The 13674-nt window shown below is 54.8% G+C and overlaps 1 protein-coding gene across 6 annotated transcripts in view; it reads left to right on the top strand.

Annotated features, from left to right (window-relative positions):
• The window catches only part of SHANK2 (SH3 and multiple ankyrin repeat domains 2), a 503000-nt gene that overhangs the window by 122705 nt on the left and 366621 nt on the right, over window positions 1–13674 (top strand). For all 6 annotated transcript variants that reach the window (XM_026482959.4, XM_026482956.4, XM_026482958.4 and 3 more), the window contains one exon: window positions 7215–7292. In XM_026482959.4, coding sequence (XP_026338744.3) covers window positions 7215–7292 — 78 coding nt within the window. The remainder of the gene's footprint in view (window positions 1–7214; window positions 7293–13674) is intronic.

Genomic DNA, 13674 nt, shown 5'->3' with positions numbered 1-13674 from the left:
GGGGCTCCTGAGAGGGGTTGGGTTGCAGGAACTGCTTGGGGTAGGGGTGAGGGGTAGGGGAGGGTGGGTCAGTGTCCTTGAGGCTCAAGGTCAACATAACTCCTGGACACCAGTATCGAAGGTGTTCTCTGCTCCAGCTTTCTTTTCTTCTTGTCTCTCTGATTTCAAGGAACTTTGAGTCTGGAGGGTGGTGGGGTCTGGACACTATACTGAAGAGCTGAGCAGAATGTGGGGAGTTCCACCAACTGGAGGAACAGAGGGGAGATCTTCTGGGGGCCCCCAAGCTGCGTGCAGTTGGTCTTCTCTGCCATCGGCGGCATCTTCCCAGAAAAAAGCCCTGATGACATCTTTTTGGGTGAAATCTTCAGCCTTCGCCTTCACCTAAGTCCTTTCCCTGGCCCCTCCCAGACCCGCTCCTTCCAGCCACTTTACTTCCAGCTATGAAACCCTCCTAGAGTCTTTGCCTTAGAAAACTCCTATGCATCCTTCAAGACCCAACTCAGATACCCTGCCCTTAGTCAAGCCTTCTCTTAATGAGCCCCTGAGAGCCTTAGCTGTACTGTTTGCTCTGTACCCTCCTCAAGATAACCAGGGTGAGCTGCCATTATTATGCCTCACCTGTTTTCCCTGCTGGCACCTGTCCCTCTTGGAGCCACCTTGTCAGACGCATAGATCACCATCTTTTAGGGTCTGTTCTGTGGCCGGCACAGGGGAGCAGCCCAGTCAGAGGGGGTCAGGGTAGTGTTTCAGCAGGGCTGCCGGCTTCTCCCTTAAGGCAAGCGTATCGGTGGGACGAGCGTGCAGCGGGGGCAGGCGGCTGCTCGGCGTTTTGGGATGTTGGGGTGGCTTTGTGAGCGTGGAGATGTCGAGCTGGGCCGCATTCAGAAAACACGCATCGTGAGACTTGGCTTTGGCTGGTAAAACATCTGTGCCGACATGTGCTTCTTAATCGCTGCCTTAGAGGGGAAAAGCATTCCTTCATTTTCCCCAGTAGATTTCAAGCATAATTTATCATGAATGAAAAAAAAACAGAAAAAAATGTTTTCTGTCACTTGAAATAATTGTGGACAAGACAGTCTTTGAAAGCGTTGTTGGTATTTTGTTAGGAAGGGTTCAAACAGTCTGGTAGTCCGCATTCTGACTTGTTGACGGAGCCAATATGACTGGCATCGTGCTGCCTGCCCCCCCATCTGTCCCCAGCCCTCGGCTGACGGCTTCGGGAAGACCCTCCCCCATGTGCCAAGACCCTCCCCCATGCGCCTTAGGAGTATTTTTCTTTTAGGTATTTTCTTTTAGGAGCAAGCATTTCCTGTAAAGGGCTACTTGGTAAATATTTTTGGCTCTGTGGGCCACATGGCCTTGGTCACAGCCACTCCACTCTGCCGCTGCAGCATGAACTCGGCCACAGACAGCACTAAGGTGAGCGTGGCCCTGTGCTGATCAAACTTTATTTGTAAAAGAGGTGACAGGCTGAGTTGGGCTGGGGGCCATACTTTGCCAAGCCTGGGTGGGGAAGACGGCATCGACACCCTCCCCAGACACACGTGTAGACAGACTCCCCGCTCCAAGGCTGAGTGACTTCCTCCCAGTTCGCCAGTGAGCTGGGGTAGATGTGTGAGAGCTGGCCCCTCTCCAGGGTCCTGGGATCAGTCTGCTGTTGCTCTAGGCGGTGTGCCTCTCCTCTGCGGCATGGTCAGCAACACAGCAGGGTCACGGTCTAGGCCACGTGGAGCCCTGTCCTCCCACGTCCGGCACGCACTGCACATCGTCCCTGGCCCGGGCCCCGTCCTCCCATGTCACCAATGTGTTGAGCTCCTCCTTTCTAGTCATGTGTACTTCACGTGGTGGCATCAGGCCCGGCTCAGTGCAGACAAGAGGAACCACTTTGCGCCTTTCAGCAGAAAGGGGTGTCAGAGGTCGCACATGCAGAGTACTCTGGGAAATCGTGCTGAAAAGTAGACTGTCCAGGGGTGGGGACGCAGTGTGGTAAAGTCGGAATAGGATTCAGGGAAAGGCATTGAGAAGCAGCCACAGTGAAATGGAGTTGCGGTGCAAGGAGGCATGGCCGTCCAGGCTCCGTGTGGCCTAGACCGTGGCCTTGCTGTGCTGTCGAGAGCACACTCCTGTCTCTTGGGCAATGAAATCTCCCATCTGCAATGTAGGGCTAATTCTACCTAGCTGCCAGGGTTGCTAAGAGGCTTAAAATAGAAAACAAACATATGGTATGTCTGCCACACCGTGGAGGCTCAGTTAAATGGTAGCTGTAATGCTGGTGGTGATGCTGCTGCTGATGGTGGTGATAATGGTGGTGATGGTGATGGTGATGGTAATCATGATGGTGGTGATGGTGATGATGGTGATGATGGTGGTGATGATGATGATGCTAGTGATGATGTGGTGATGATGATGTTGATGATGGTTGTGATGGTGGTGATGATGGTGATGATGGTAGTGATGATGATGGTGGTGATGGTGGTGCTGATGATGATGGTTGTGATGGTGGTGATGCTAGTGATGATGGTGGTGACGATGATGATGATGGTGATATTGATGGTGATGATGATGATGGTGGTGATGGTGATGATGCTAGTGATGATGTGGTGATGATGATGTTGATGTTGATGGTGATGATGGTGATGGTGGTGATGATGATGGTGATGATGGTGATGCTAGTGATGATGGTGGTGACGATGATGTTGATGGTGATGATGATGGTGATGATGATGGTGGTAATGGTGATGGTGATGGTGGTGATGATGGTGGTGATGATGATGGTGATGATGGTGCCAATGATGATGGCGATGTTGGTGCTGATGGTGCTGATAGTCCTGCTGCTGCTTTTTGCCTTGCCAAGCCTCTCCTTGTTAAATCTGAAAGCATCTAGATTTATGGATTTGATGTGTGTGTTTTATCAATTTTCAGCATTACTCATCTGCACACTTCTGATAAAATATACTGATCAGATATTCCCTTCTCTTATGAAATCAACTAATTAGGGCTTTGATTGTGAGCAGCAAGTTGTGTCTAACCTGCCGGGCCCTCAGCCCCTTGCCGGCTTTCCTGGAGACCCAGAGGGAAGGAGGTAGCCTGATGTTTGTTTTTCTGGCTTGGATAATGAAGGAAGGGAGGGGGTCTTAAATATCAAAGGTTTCTAGGCCAGGCCAACTTTTGGGGAGGATGGGAAGTGAACCCTGCCTCTGATTCCAGTGAGGCCCCCAGTAGGAAGAGACAGGCTGCGTCTCTGGCCCTGCTGGGGTCGGTGGAGCGCAGGTCCGCACGGTGGCTGCCTCCCCAGGGCCATCATGGGGGTTGTCATCCTCGGGGGCACTGGGGGTGTCATCTGGCGGAAGGAGGGCATCCACGTGGTCTTTCCCTTTAGATCCCCAGGGAGCTTTCAGTGGCTGCTGTTGGTTGACATTCTCTCCTACGGGTCAGGAGATGGAGGCTTGGTCCATGGCAGCCCGGCGGGTAAGCGGCGCAGCTGGGCTTCGAACCCGCCCTGTATTTCTTTGCCCCAAGGCTGCAGGGACCCTTGGCTGTGACCCTTGGCTGGGGTGGGTCCGGGGCTCCCCTGGGTGCAGGTCAGGTACAGGCGCTGTGGTCCGCGGCATGGTCAGGTGTGGTCTGTAGGGCGCTGCTCCTCCAAGGGGCGGGGTTCTAGCTGCTCTGGTGACACCCGTCTTCCTGTCCCTCCCTTGCCTCTTTACGGACAGCGGCATTTACGTCGTCTTAGATTTCTGTCTGCCTGCACAGGCGCGTGTCAGGGGATAATACAAACTGGAAACGGTTCTCAACTTACAATTTGGAGTATTTAATAAATCACGTCAGTGACATCACCTCCGTGCCGTGGAGATGAGAGCACCGGGTGGGACTTGGAAACCCAGAGTTAAAACCCTGGCTGTGGCCTTGACGGGGCCATTCTGGGCAAACCCGTAGCCCGCATCTGGTTGCCCTCTCGCGTTTCCTCCTCCGTCTGCCCGTTTCCTTGTGTCTAGACTCCGCTGACCTTCTCTGGGGGCTCCCGTGAGCTTCCCCCACCTGCCACCCCGTCAAGCTTCCATCTGTCCGCTGCCCCTGCACACCGCACGCCCCCATGGCCCATGTTATCTCCCATGCTGACCTCAGGCAGGCCTGTCTGTGGCCTTTGGTACCTTCTAGAAAACACCTCTGCCCTGAGCTCTGGCAGTGGGGCCCCCTGCCCCGCCGAGAGGCCTTGTAGAAACCTCCTCCCCACCGTGTGAATAGCCCCCTTCCCTCTGCAGCTTCCTGGAGTCCGGACTGCCCTCCTGCTCCGTGCCAGGCATCCCCGGCTCCCTGCTGCCCCTCCCACCCTTGCCCGGGCTCCTGGCATTTTCTCCCAGACAGCCACCGTTGCCCCCGACTGGCCATCCCTCTGGGCCGGCTTCTCTCTGATGCGCCTTCTGCAGACCCCAGAGTGGAGTTGTGCCGTGCAGATGGGCTGCTGTCCGGTGCTGGGAACGCCACGGCACACCGCTCTGGAGGCCTCTGCCCCCTTGCTCCCGCACCGGGACCCTTGCACTTCCTGTCCCTCTGTTGGGAACACTTCCCCCGATTGTCACCCGGCTCTTCCCTCGCCTCGGGCTGGCTTAGGGACCCGCTGCTGGGGGACAGGGGCTTCCCTGACCACCTGCCCTCACTCTCCCAGTCACACGTCTGCTCAGCGCTCTGCGTCCCCAGTGGCCAGAGGAGAACCCGGCCGGGCCGACCCTCCGTATCGACCGTTGTGTGCATGAAAGAATGTGCTTTCTGGGTCTGTTTCTTCGCGTATACGTTGAACGTGGTGGCGCCTGGGCTCCTGCAGGAGGTGGTGGCCCAGAGGGATGGTGAGCCCGGCTGGGGGCAGGGCAAGCCTAGAGAGCCTCGCCGAGGGGAGGAGGCTGTGGTAGTCCTCTTACGTGTCTCTGAAAATGTTGCCAAGAAGATAATTGGCAGAGGATGCTTTGGCTCTCAAAACAAAAAATGCGGACTGCTTCTCCGTCTACACTCGACTGACGGGTTTAAGCGGATGGAGACGCACTGTGGTGTATCACAGAAGAGGCCCCTCAGGGAGGACCTCGGCAGCCGGCAGCTGTGCGGGGGGACAGCCAGCTCCCCCGCGGCCACTTCTTGGTCATAGCGTTCTCTTTCGCTCCCTTTCCGCAGCCGTGGTTTTCCACTTAACCTTTCTGGGCCTCCGCTACCTTGTCTGTGAAATGGGCTTCCTGTCAGCCCCTAGTAGGGGTGCTGGATGGCAAAGCACACATGCGTGCACTCACACACACACGTGTGCACACATGCACACATTCCTGCATACATGTGTGCACACACCCACATAGGTGAGCATACACACGCCCGCACACGCATGCGCACCACCCACACGTGCATACACACCTGCACACGCATGCGCACCCACCCACACGTGCATACACACGCCCGCACACCCATGCGCACCCACCCGCACGTGCATACACACCTGCACACCCATGCGCACCCACCCACATGTGAATACACATGTATGCATAGACGTGCATACACACAGGTGCCTACACACACATACCCGCCCACACACCCCCGCACATGTGCACACACTCCTGCACACATGTGCATACATGCATGCCTGCACACACGTGTACACCCACACACACCCACCCCCCCCACGTGCACACACAAGGTGTAATTGTTATGAAACCAAGTGAACCGTTTGCCCTTTAGTTTTGTGATAGCTCTGGGCTGTGATCTCACGTGGAGTCTGGTAAACATGAGAGTCATGGACCGTGTCTCCGGCTTGGGTAATAGTGACTCACAGTCTTCCCTGGGTGGGAGGGGCCCTGGCTGGGTCCCACCTGGGAGGGCGTGAATGGCGGTGCCTGGTGAGCATTTATTCTTGCGTTGATGATGGGACTTTGCAGCGAGTGTCCTCTCTCTCTGTCTCTGTGTCTCTGCCGCTGTCTCTGTCCCTTGCTCTCACGTCTTCCTGCTCTAATTTGGGACCTACTGAGGCAGAGGTCACACCATACAGTTTGCCATCGGGAATACAGGATCCTGTGGATTGTTCATCCGTCCCCCGGTGGCGCAGCCATCAGCACCCAGGGCTAGGACCCTCCGTCACCCCACCCGGAGCCCCATTGGAGCTCCCGTTCCTTCCACCCCGTTCTGTCTGTGGGTGCCAGCTTCGTCCCCACTCTGCTTCCCCCGCTTTGCCTGTGCCTGTCTTTTCCTAGGTCACGGATCCCCTTCTGATCTGGGGCCAGGGCGCCCTGGGTGGTCACAGGTACCACGTTCAGGGTGGTCACGCCTGCTGTCTCTGCTCCGGACTCCACGGGGAAGGACGGGAGAACCGAGGTAGACTGTGCACCCGTGGCTGCTACTCTGCACGCCTCCAGCAGGCCTCCTGCTGCCTGGTGCATGGACACCGGTGTGCAAATAGTAGATGCTCGCTACACGACGGGGGCAGACTTCTTTTCACTGTAAAAATACACAGTGAAGGACTATTGACTGCCTTTAAAAAAAAATAGAAATATAAAAATAATAACCAACGACTCCCCCCCCGCCTTTGACTCCCGAACGCTTTCTCCTTTGTGGGAAATCATGTCCTGGTCACTGGTACGCTCACCTCCAGACATGCTGTTTACTTTTCTACCACATAGAGGCTTTTCAAACATAAATGAAGTTACCCTGTGTTATTGTTCTGGGACTTTCTACTTGGCAAGTCTGCGCTTTCTACTTGGAAGTTCTTGGTGTATTTCTTTACAGGCTTTGTGGATCTCCCTTGTTTTTTCCTCCAACTTTCTGGGCAAAGAATGTTCTAGAATGCATTCCCACTGTCCCTTATTTTAGAACATTTATGCTGTCTTCAGGTTTTCTCTTTCTTCTTGTGTTTTCCTTCCGGTACTTCCCCCATCGTATATTTTATATGTCCATGCAAGGTGTTCTGTAGCACAGTCTTAGGGCGAATCGTTTGGCCATGGGATGCACGGGTTAGACACTTGTATAGATTCTGCCAAGTCTCCCCAAGTGTTTGCAAAAGTTAAGCCTCACCTGATAGGGTGCGGGGCCGTTCGCCCTCCTTCTCGCCACCCTGATGACTGGAGGGGCCCCCGGGGACCTCACGTGGGCACGTGCCCAACCCCCTGTGAGCTGAGCCTCTGAGTTGTCCCTTTGGAGCCCGTCTGTGCTGCCAACCCTCAAACAGGTTTCTCTTTCTCCGTCTGCAGGACAGCTGTGCCAGAGTGCTGCTCTTCCGGGGCGGGGACAAGGAGCAGAAGAACTACAACAGCCAGACCCCGTTCCAGGTAGGAGGGGCTCAAAGAGCCGGCATCCCCTGCCTGCGGGGTTGTGGGAGGACACGTGTGGAGGGCGTGAGGTGGGCCCGTCTCGCTGGGGACGTCGCCTGCGTTCAGAGGCTGCGCGCCCATGGCTCCATCCCTTCTTCGCGCCGGAGCTGCGGACACGTCTCAGTCTGTGGTTCTCTGCAGCGGCTCGTCTTTGTGGGCTGTTGGAGGAGGCAGCTCTGGAAAGGCCTTCGTGACCCTGGGGAGGTGGCCTTTCGTCCTCTGGCACCCCCACGGGGCCTGTGGTCCCCGAGTGGAAGGGAGCAACCCCAGCCCAGCGTCGGCACGGTGCTCCATGGTGGGGTGCGAAGCTGCTGTCCTAATTCTGTTTAAATTATGGTAGAGTACGTATCACACAGCATTGACCGTTTTGACCGCTTCCAAGGGTGCGTTTCAGTGGCCGTAAGAACATTCCCGATGTTGTGCAAGCGTCACTACTATGTGCACTTCATCACCCCCAAACAGAACCCCACGCCCCCACACTCATCAGCAGTCGCTCCCCACTCTCCCCCGTCCCCGGGCCCCTGGCAGCCACGGATCCACTTGCTGTCCGTGGCTTTGCCGGTTCTGAGCATTTCATGGAGAAGGAACCGCACAATCGGAGACCTTCTGTGTCCGGCTGCTTTCCCTCCGCAGACCGGTTTCAGGGTCGTCCGTGGGGTGGCACGTGCCAGGGCTCCGTTCCTCTTTATGGCCGTGTAATATCCCATCACGCGGACATGGGGCTCATCTGGTTTCGATGCAGCGGACCAGATGGTTTAGGTGGAAACGAATTTCTTTATGGCTAACGCGTTCAGTTATGGCGGTGCTTTTTGACCCTCAACGCTGTTCGGTATCTCCGCTGGATCGAAAATCCAAGTGCCTGTCGTTTTTATTCGGAAGTAATTTTGCATCTTCTTGACCTGAGAGAGGTCTTTAATGTAGAACTGACGCGCACGGGTGGCTTTGCTGATACTCTTCTTAGGCCTTACTAATAAGTACAGCTTGGAAGTCTTGAAAATGAACCTGTTTAATCTAAAGACGCTGGGCGGAATGTCTAATAACCGCCGTTAACGTTCAGTTAGTTCGCTCGTGGCGGTGGGACTGGATTGTGGTTTCAGGTCTCGTGGCTTTCAGGCGGTTAGAGCAAAGTGGATCGTGGAAGTCACTTCCTGGTTTGTTCCTGGGTCTAGAAAGACTGCGGTTATGCTCCGGGGAAATGTCCTGTTGCCAGTGGTGATTAGAGGGAGCCGTGGCACCTTCCATTTCTTTGTGGCCATGTCTGCCCCTTTGGGCTTTGCTGTGGCTTGGTGGTGGTCTTGGTTTAAATATTTTTGCCACTAAATTATGCATTTCTTTGGTCCTCTTTTTTTTAAGTCAAAACATTGCTTTAATTGCTTAAAAAGGACAGCTAATGCCCTTTGATCCACGTTAAGCCCTTGGATAATACAGAAGGGCCGTTTCTGACCCTCTGGGGCAGGGCCTCATAACCGCCACTTGGCACTCCAGGGAAGTAGCCGTACAGGGCGTCTGGGACAGACGGCACAGAGGTGGCCTCCCAGTTGGTCCCTGCTGCTAAATCAGCACCCCAGGCAGTGATCCCCGGCAAGGGGCTCTCCTTCTACGGGAGTCCTGGCAGGATGCGTCGTACACGTTCCCAGCAGAGGTCCTGCACCCGCTCCAATGCAAGGCCATCTGTCTCTATTTTGATAATCAATCAAGTGCCCAAATGGTTCTGGAAGCCAGTTATGCAAAATGCAGTTGAGTGACAGGACTTGGCACCCTGTGAAGGCTGCTCATGTGACAGGCAGCCTCAGAGCTGGGGGCGGGGGCTGCTCTGCAGGCCCGGATGAGCTCCGCTGATTCCGGGAGCTGGTTCCATCCCTCGTTGTCTCCCGCCTTCTCGGGCTGCAGCGACAGGGAGCTGTGATTCAGCCCACAGATCCGCGCCTGCACAGTGCCCGGCTCTCATTCTCGTTCACAGCGCCCGCCCCCCGTTATGGAAGAGGAGTCCCTTACTGTGGAGAGGGTGGGGGAGTGACGGCTTGCTGTGTTGTTTAAGGGGATCAGATGTGCTCCGTGCAAACGCTTGTGATCCTCGGCTGCTGTTCTGAGAAATCTTGGACCGTTTCACGAGTTCATCTGGCCGAACATTTGCTTAATGATCTCATCCAAATGCTGAAACAGCAACATCAGCAACACTTTAGGACTTGAGGGAAAATGCAGATACGCAGCCCCCAGCCTCCCAGTCCCACTGAGTCAGAAATTCTAGGGCAGGGCTTCGTGCTCTGGGTTCTGAGGAGCCCTCTGGAAATCCTGGTGCCTGCGTGGGTTTGAGAATCCCGAGAGATGGTTTTTTAAGGAGAAGGAAGAGGAGGAGAAGCTCTTGCATTATTACTTGGGTGTGTGTTAGACGGTGATGCTGGCGGTGGGGATTGGCTTGGTCAGCTCGCGAGGCCGCAGCAGAATACCACAGGAGAATACCACAGGCTGCGCGGCGTAAACAACACACATTTATTTTTGCAGTTTTGGAGGCTAGAAGTCTAAGGTCAAGGCGCCAGTAAATGTAGTTTCTGGTGAGGCCTCTCTTCATGCCTAATAGATGGCAAACTACTCACTGGCCTTTCCTCTGTGCATGCCCAGGATGGGAGGGGGTCTCTGCTGTCTCATCCTGTCCTTGTAGAAACAATTCTATCTGTTGGGGCCCCACCCCTATGACAACATTTAACCTTAATTACCTCCCTAAAAGCCCTATCTCCAAATACCAACATATTGGGGGTTAAGATTTCACCATTTGAATTTGGAGGGGACAAAATTCAACCTATAAAGTGATGACGGTGGTAGTGGTGATAGTGATGAAAGTGGTGATGGTGATGGTGGTGGTGCTGACGATGGTGATGGTGGTGGTGGTGATGGTGATGATGTCGGTGGTAATGGTGATGATGGTGGTGGTGATGGTGGTGGTGGTGATGGTGATGATGGTGGTGGTGATGGTGATGATGGTGGTGGTGATGGTGATGATGGTGGTGATGATGGTGATGATGGTGATGATGGTGGTGCTGACGATGGTGATGATGGTGGTGCTGACGATGGTGATGGTGGTGCTGACGATGGTGATGATGGTGATGATGATGGTGGTGATGGTGATGATGGTGGTGCTGACAATGGTGGTAATGGCAGTGATGATGGTTGATGATGGTGATGATGGTGGTGCTGACGATGGTGGTAATGGCGGTGATGATGGTTGATGATGGTGATGATGGTGGTGCTGACGATGGTGATGATGGTGCTGATGATTATGATGGTGATGATGATGGTGGTGGTGATGATGGTGATGGTGGTGCTGACAATGGTGATGATGGTCATGATGATGGTGATGATAGTGGTGCTGACAGTGGTGATGGTGGTGCTGACAATGGTGGTGATGGTGATGATGGTGGTGCTGATGATGGTGATGATGATGGTGGTGATGGTGATGATGGTGGTGCTGACTATGGTGATGATGGTGATGATGATGGTGGTGATGGTGATGATGGTGGTGATGGTGATGATGGTGGTGCTGATGATGGTGATGATGGTGACGATGATTATGATGGTGACGATGATGATGGTGGTGATGATGGTGATGATGGCAGCGATGTTGATGAATCTTTCCTGTTGCACAGAATTTTAAAGCTCACAAATGCTCTTCTGAATATTCTCACTTGTTCAACAACCCAATGAAGTAGGAGGCATTTTTATTCCTAATTTATAGGCAAAATGGAATTCTAGAGAATTGGATGCATGGGAATGCAAAATAAATTAGTGGCCAAGTCTGTAGGCTCCAGGCCTCCTGCCCTCCAGTCCAGCGCTCCCAGGTCTGGAGTGAAGGAGGTGCTTCCCTCCCGCGTGGAGCATACCCTGCATCCTGGCGTGGCGTGAACTATATCAGGGATCCTTCGGGCTTTGGATTGCTCAGTCCAAGGGAACAAAGGAAAAAACCAAATGTGTCTTGATTCTGAAAACAGAACGGAGGAAGTCTGAAGACGCAGAAGTCTGTGTGAAGGCAGTGTGCAGCAACCGGGCAAGTTAGAGCAGCTGCGGCGCACTTTGCTGTGCGAGCTTGGCGAGGCGTCACCCAGCCATCTATCCAGCCCTAGTGCAGCGTGGCTGTGAAGGGGTTTTGCAGATGCGGTTACATCTACAGCCAGAGGACTTAGGGCAAAGGAGACAAACCCTCTGTAATGTGGATGGGCCTCGACTAATCAGTGGGAAGCCTTAAAAGGAAAAAAAGAAAAAAAAATGGGTTTCCCAGAGAAGACAAAGTTTTGCCTCAAGACTGTAACGTAGAAAGCCTGCCCGAGTTCTTAGCTTGCCGGCTTGTCCTACAAATTGTGGACTTGCCAGCCCCCACAATCGCACAAGCCAGATCCTTAAAATAATCTCTTAATTGTGCACGCGTGCGTGCACACACACACGTCCTGCTGGTCTGTTCCCCGCAGAACTCGGGCTGACACACAGAGGAGCGGATGAACCCTTCCTCCCTCCTGAAAGGGGCTTCCGTGGTGTTTCCAGCACCCGGTGTGCATATGGGGAGGTGGCCTTTCTCCCCACATGTGTCACAGTTGTCCCCCAGCTGCATTCAGCAGCTGCCGCCCAGATGTCCAGATGCAGAGAGCACACAGGGAATGGGGAGAATGGGACGAGGAGGGAGAGGCCTGTCTGGGGTCTGGTGTCCGGTGCTCATGGAGGCAGGAAGCGTGAGGACAGGGTGGGCGGGAAAGGCAGAAGCCGTGGCATGGAAGTCCTCTGGTGAAGGTGGAATGCAGTGGCTTTGGCGTGGCCTGCCTTTCAGTGGGCTCAGCTCTCTGCCCCGCCCACCACGGAGCCTTCCTCCTGTGGCTCCTCCCATGACTCGTGCTCCCACTGGACCCCGTGTTCCTCCTTGACCACCATGCTCGCCATACAAGCAGGAGAAAGGCCAAAGCAGGAAATGAGGAATTGAGTTTTAAACCCCAGGGTTGTGGCTGCCCCGTGGGAAGATGCCCGTAAGTTCTGTCTCGTGATGATTCTCTGTGTCTTCAAGCTCTTCGTTCTGTGGTTCCTGGCCTGTGGCCTTGCATGTCCCCCGGGGGAGCCCTGAGCCCATGAAAGTGACCTCGTGTCTTTTCTGAAGCCGAAGCTGTCGTCCTTCAGACCCCGCGTCTCGTGTAATTGGCGTGGAGCTCACGTCGAGCTCACTCATTCCGCGGTGTAGACAGAGGGCTGGACCCCTCCTTCCAGTCGCTCACGATTCACGGTGGTGTGATGAGGACCCTGCTGAAGACCGCGTGCCCTCATTGAGGCAGCTGCTTCTGGGCTGGCGGCCAGGCCCGCGACAAAGGCAGTAGACGTTGTAGGGACGTCTGGTCTATGTTTGCACGTTTTCTGGGAAAATGAGTAAAGGAACTCAGCTGGCGCCTCTGTTCCTGATGCCCTCTGGGCCCTTTTCTCAATTGATTTCTTTGTTTAATGACTCAAAACCCAAACTGCTCGCTAGCGGCTCGTGTCATTGAAATCCACTTGGATTTTAGAGCACGGTCAGAATAGTTCCGTTTCTCCACAACCTTACTCCTCGTGCTGACATCGCGAGCGTGGTGCCAGGATCTCTCCTGTTGTGCCGTTTTTCATGCTGCAAGTGGTGGGAGTGGACATTGGGAAATTGCAAAGTTAGCGTAAGACGGCATTCCACGCGCACTCACACAGACGCACAGAGGACGGGCCACGAGACCACGGAGGGCTGCAGCCCGGGGACACCTGGAGCCCCGCACAGCTGGAGGAGCAGGAAGGACCCTGCCCCAGCGCCTCTGGAGCGAGCGCAGCCCTGCCTACACCGGGGTTCTAGACTTCTGGCCTCCAGATGGGGAATCAGTTCCTGTTGTTGTGGCCACTCGCCCGGGACCCTCAGGCAGCCCCTTCCTACACCTTTGAAATGGGGATAATTACAGCAGTTGAGGGGCATAGAGGGTAGGGAGCGGGGCTCCCTGGGGGAGGTCTGAGGGTGCTGTGGGCGTGGCCTGCTGTCATCAGTGGCACGCTGAGCGGGAGCAGGCCAGCCTCGGGGGCCGGGGAGCAGGGCTGGATCCGCAGCCGAGGGTCCCAGGAGACACGCCAGGGGATGCCACGCCTGGGGACGTCGGACACTTGAGGCTTCCCTCCATTCCTTACCCTTACTGCGCGTGTTCTGGGAGAAGCGGCGCCAGGACCCTCACGGATGATGGAGAGTTTGTGGGTTTTTCATCTCAGCCCGGCTACAGTGAATGATGAAACACTTAATTTTTTTCTGTCCAACCAGATCCTGTTCTCATTTCTCTTTTCTTCTTGCGGTGTGTCTGTCTAGTGTGCT

This window comes from Ursus arctos, unplaced genomic scaffold (assembly GCF_023065955.2).
Source record: "Ursus arctos isolate Adak ecotype North America unplaced genomic scaffold, UrsArc2.0 scaffold_23, whole genome shotgun sequence".
Taxonomy (NCBI): Eukaryota; Metazoa; Chordata; class Mammalia; order Carnivora; family Ursidae; genus Ursus; species Ursus arctos.
The sequence above is the reverse complement of the archived record's forward strand: the minus strand, read 5'-3'. Positions and strand labels throughout refer to the sequence as shown.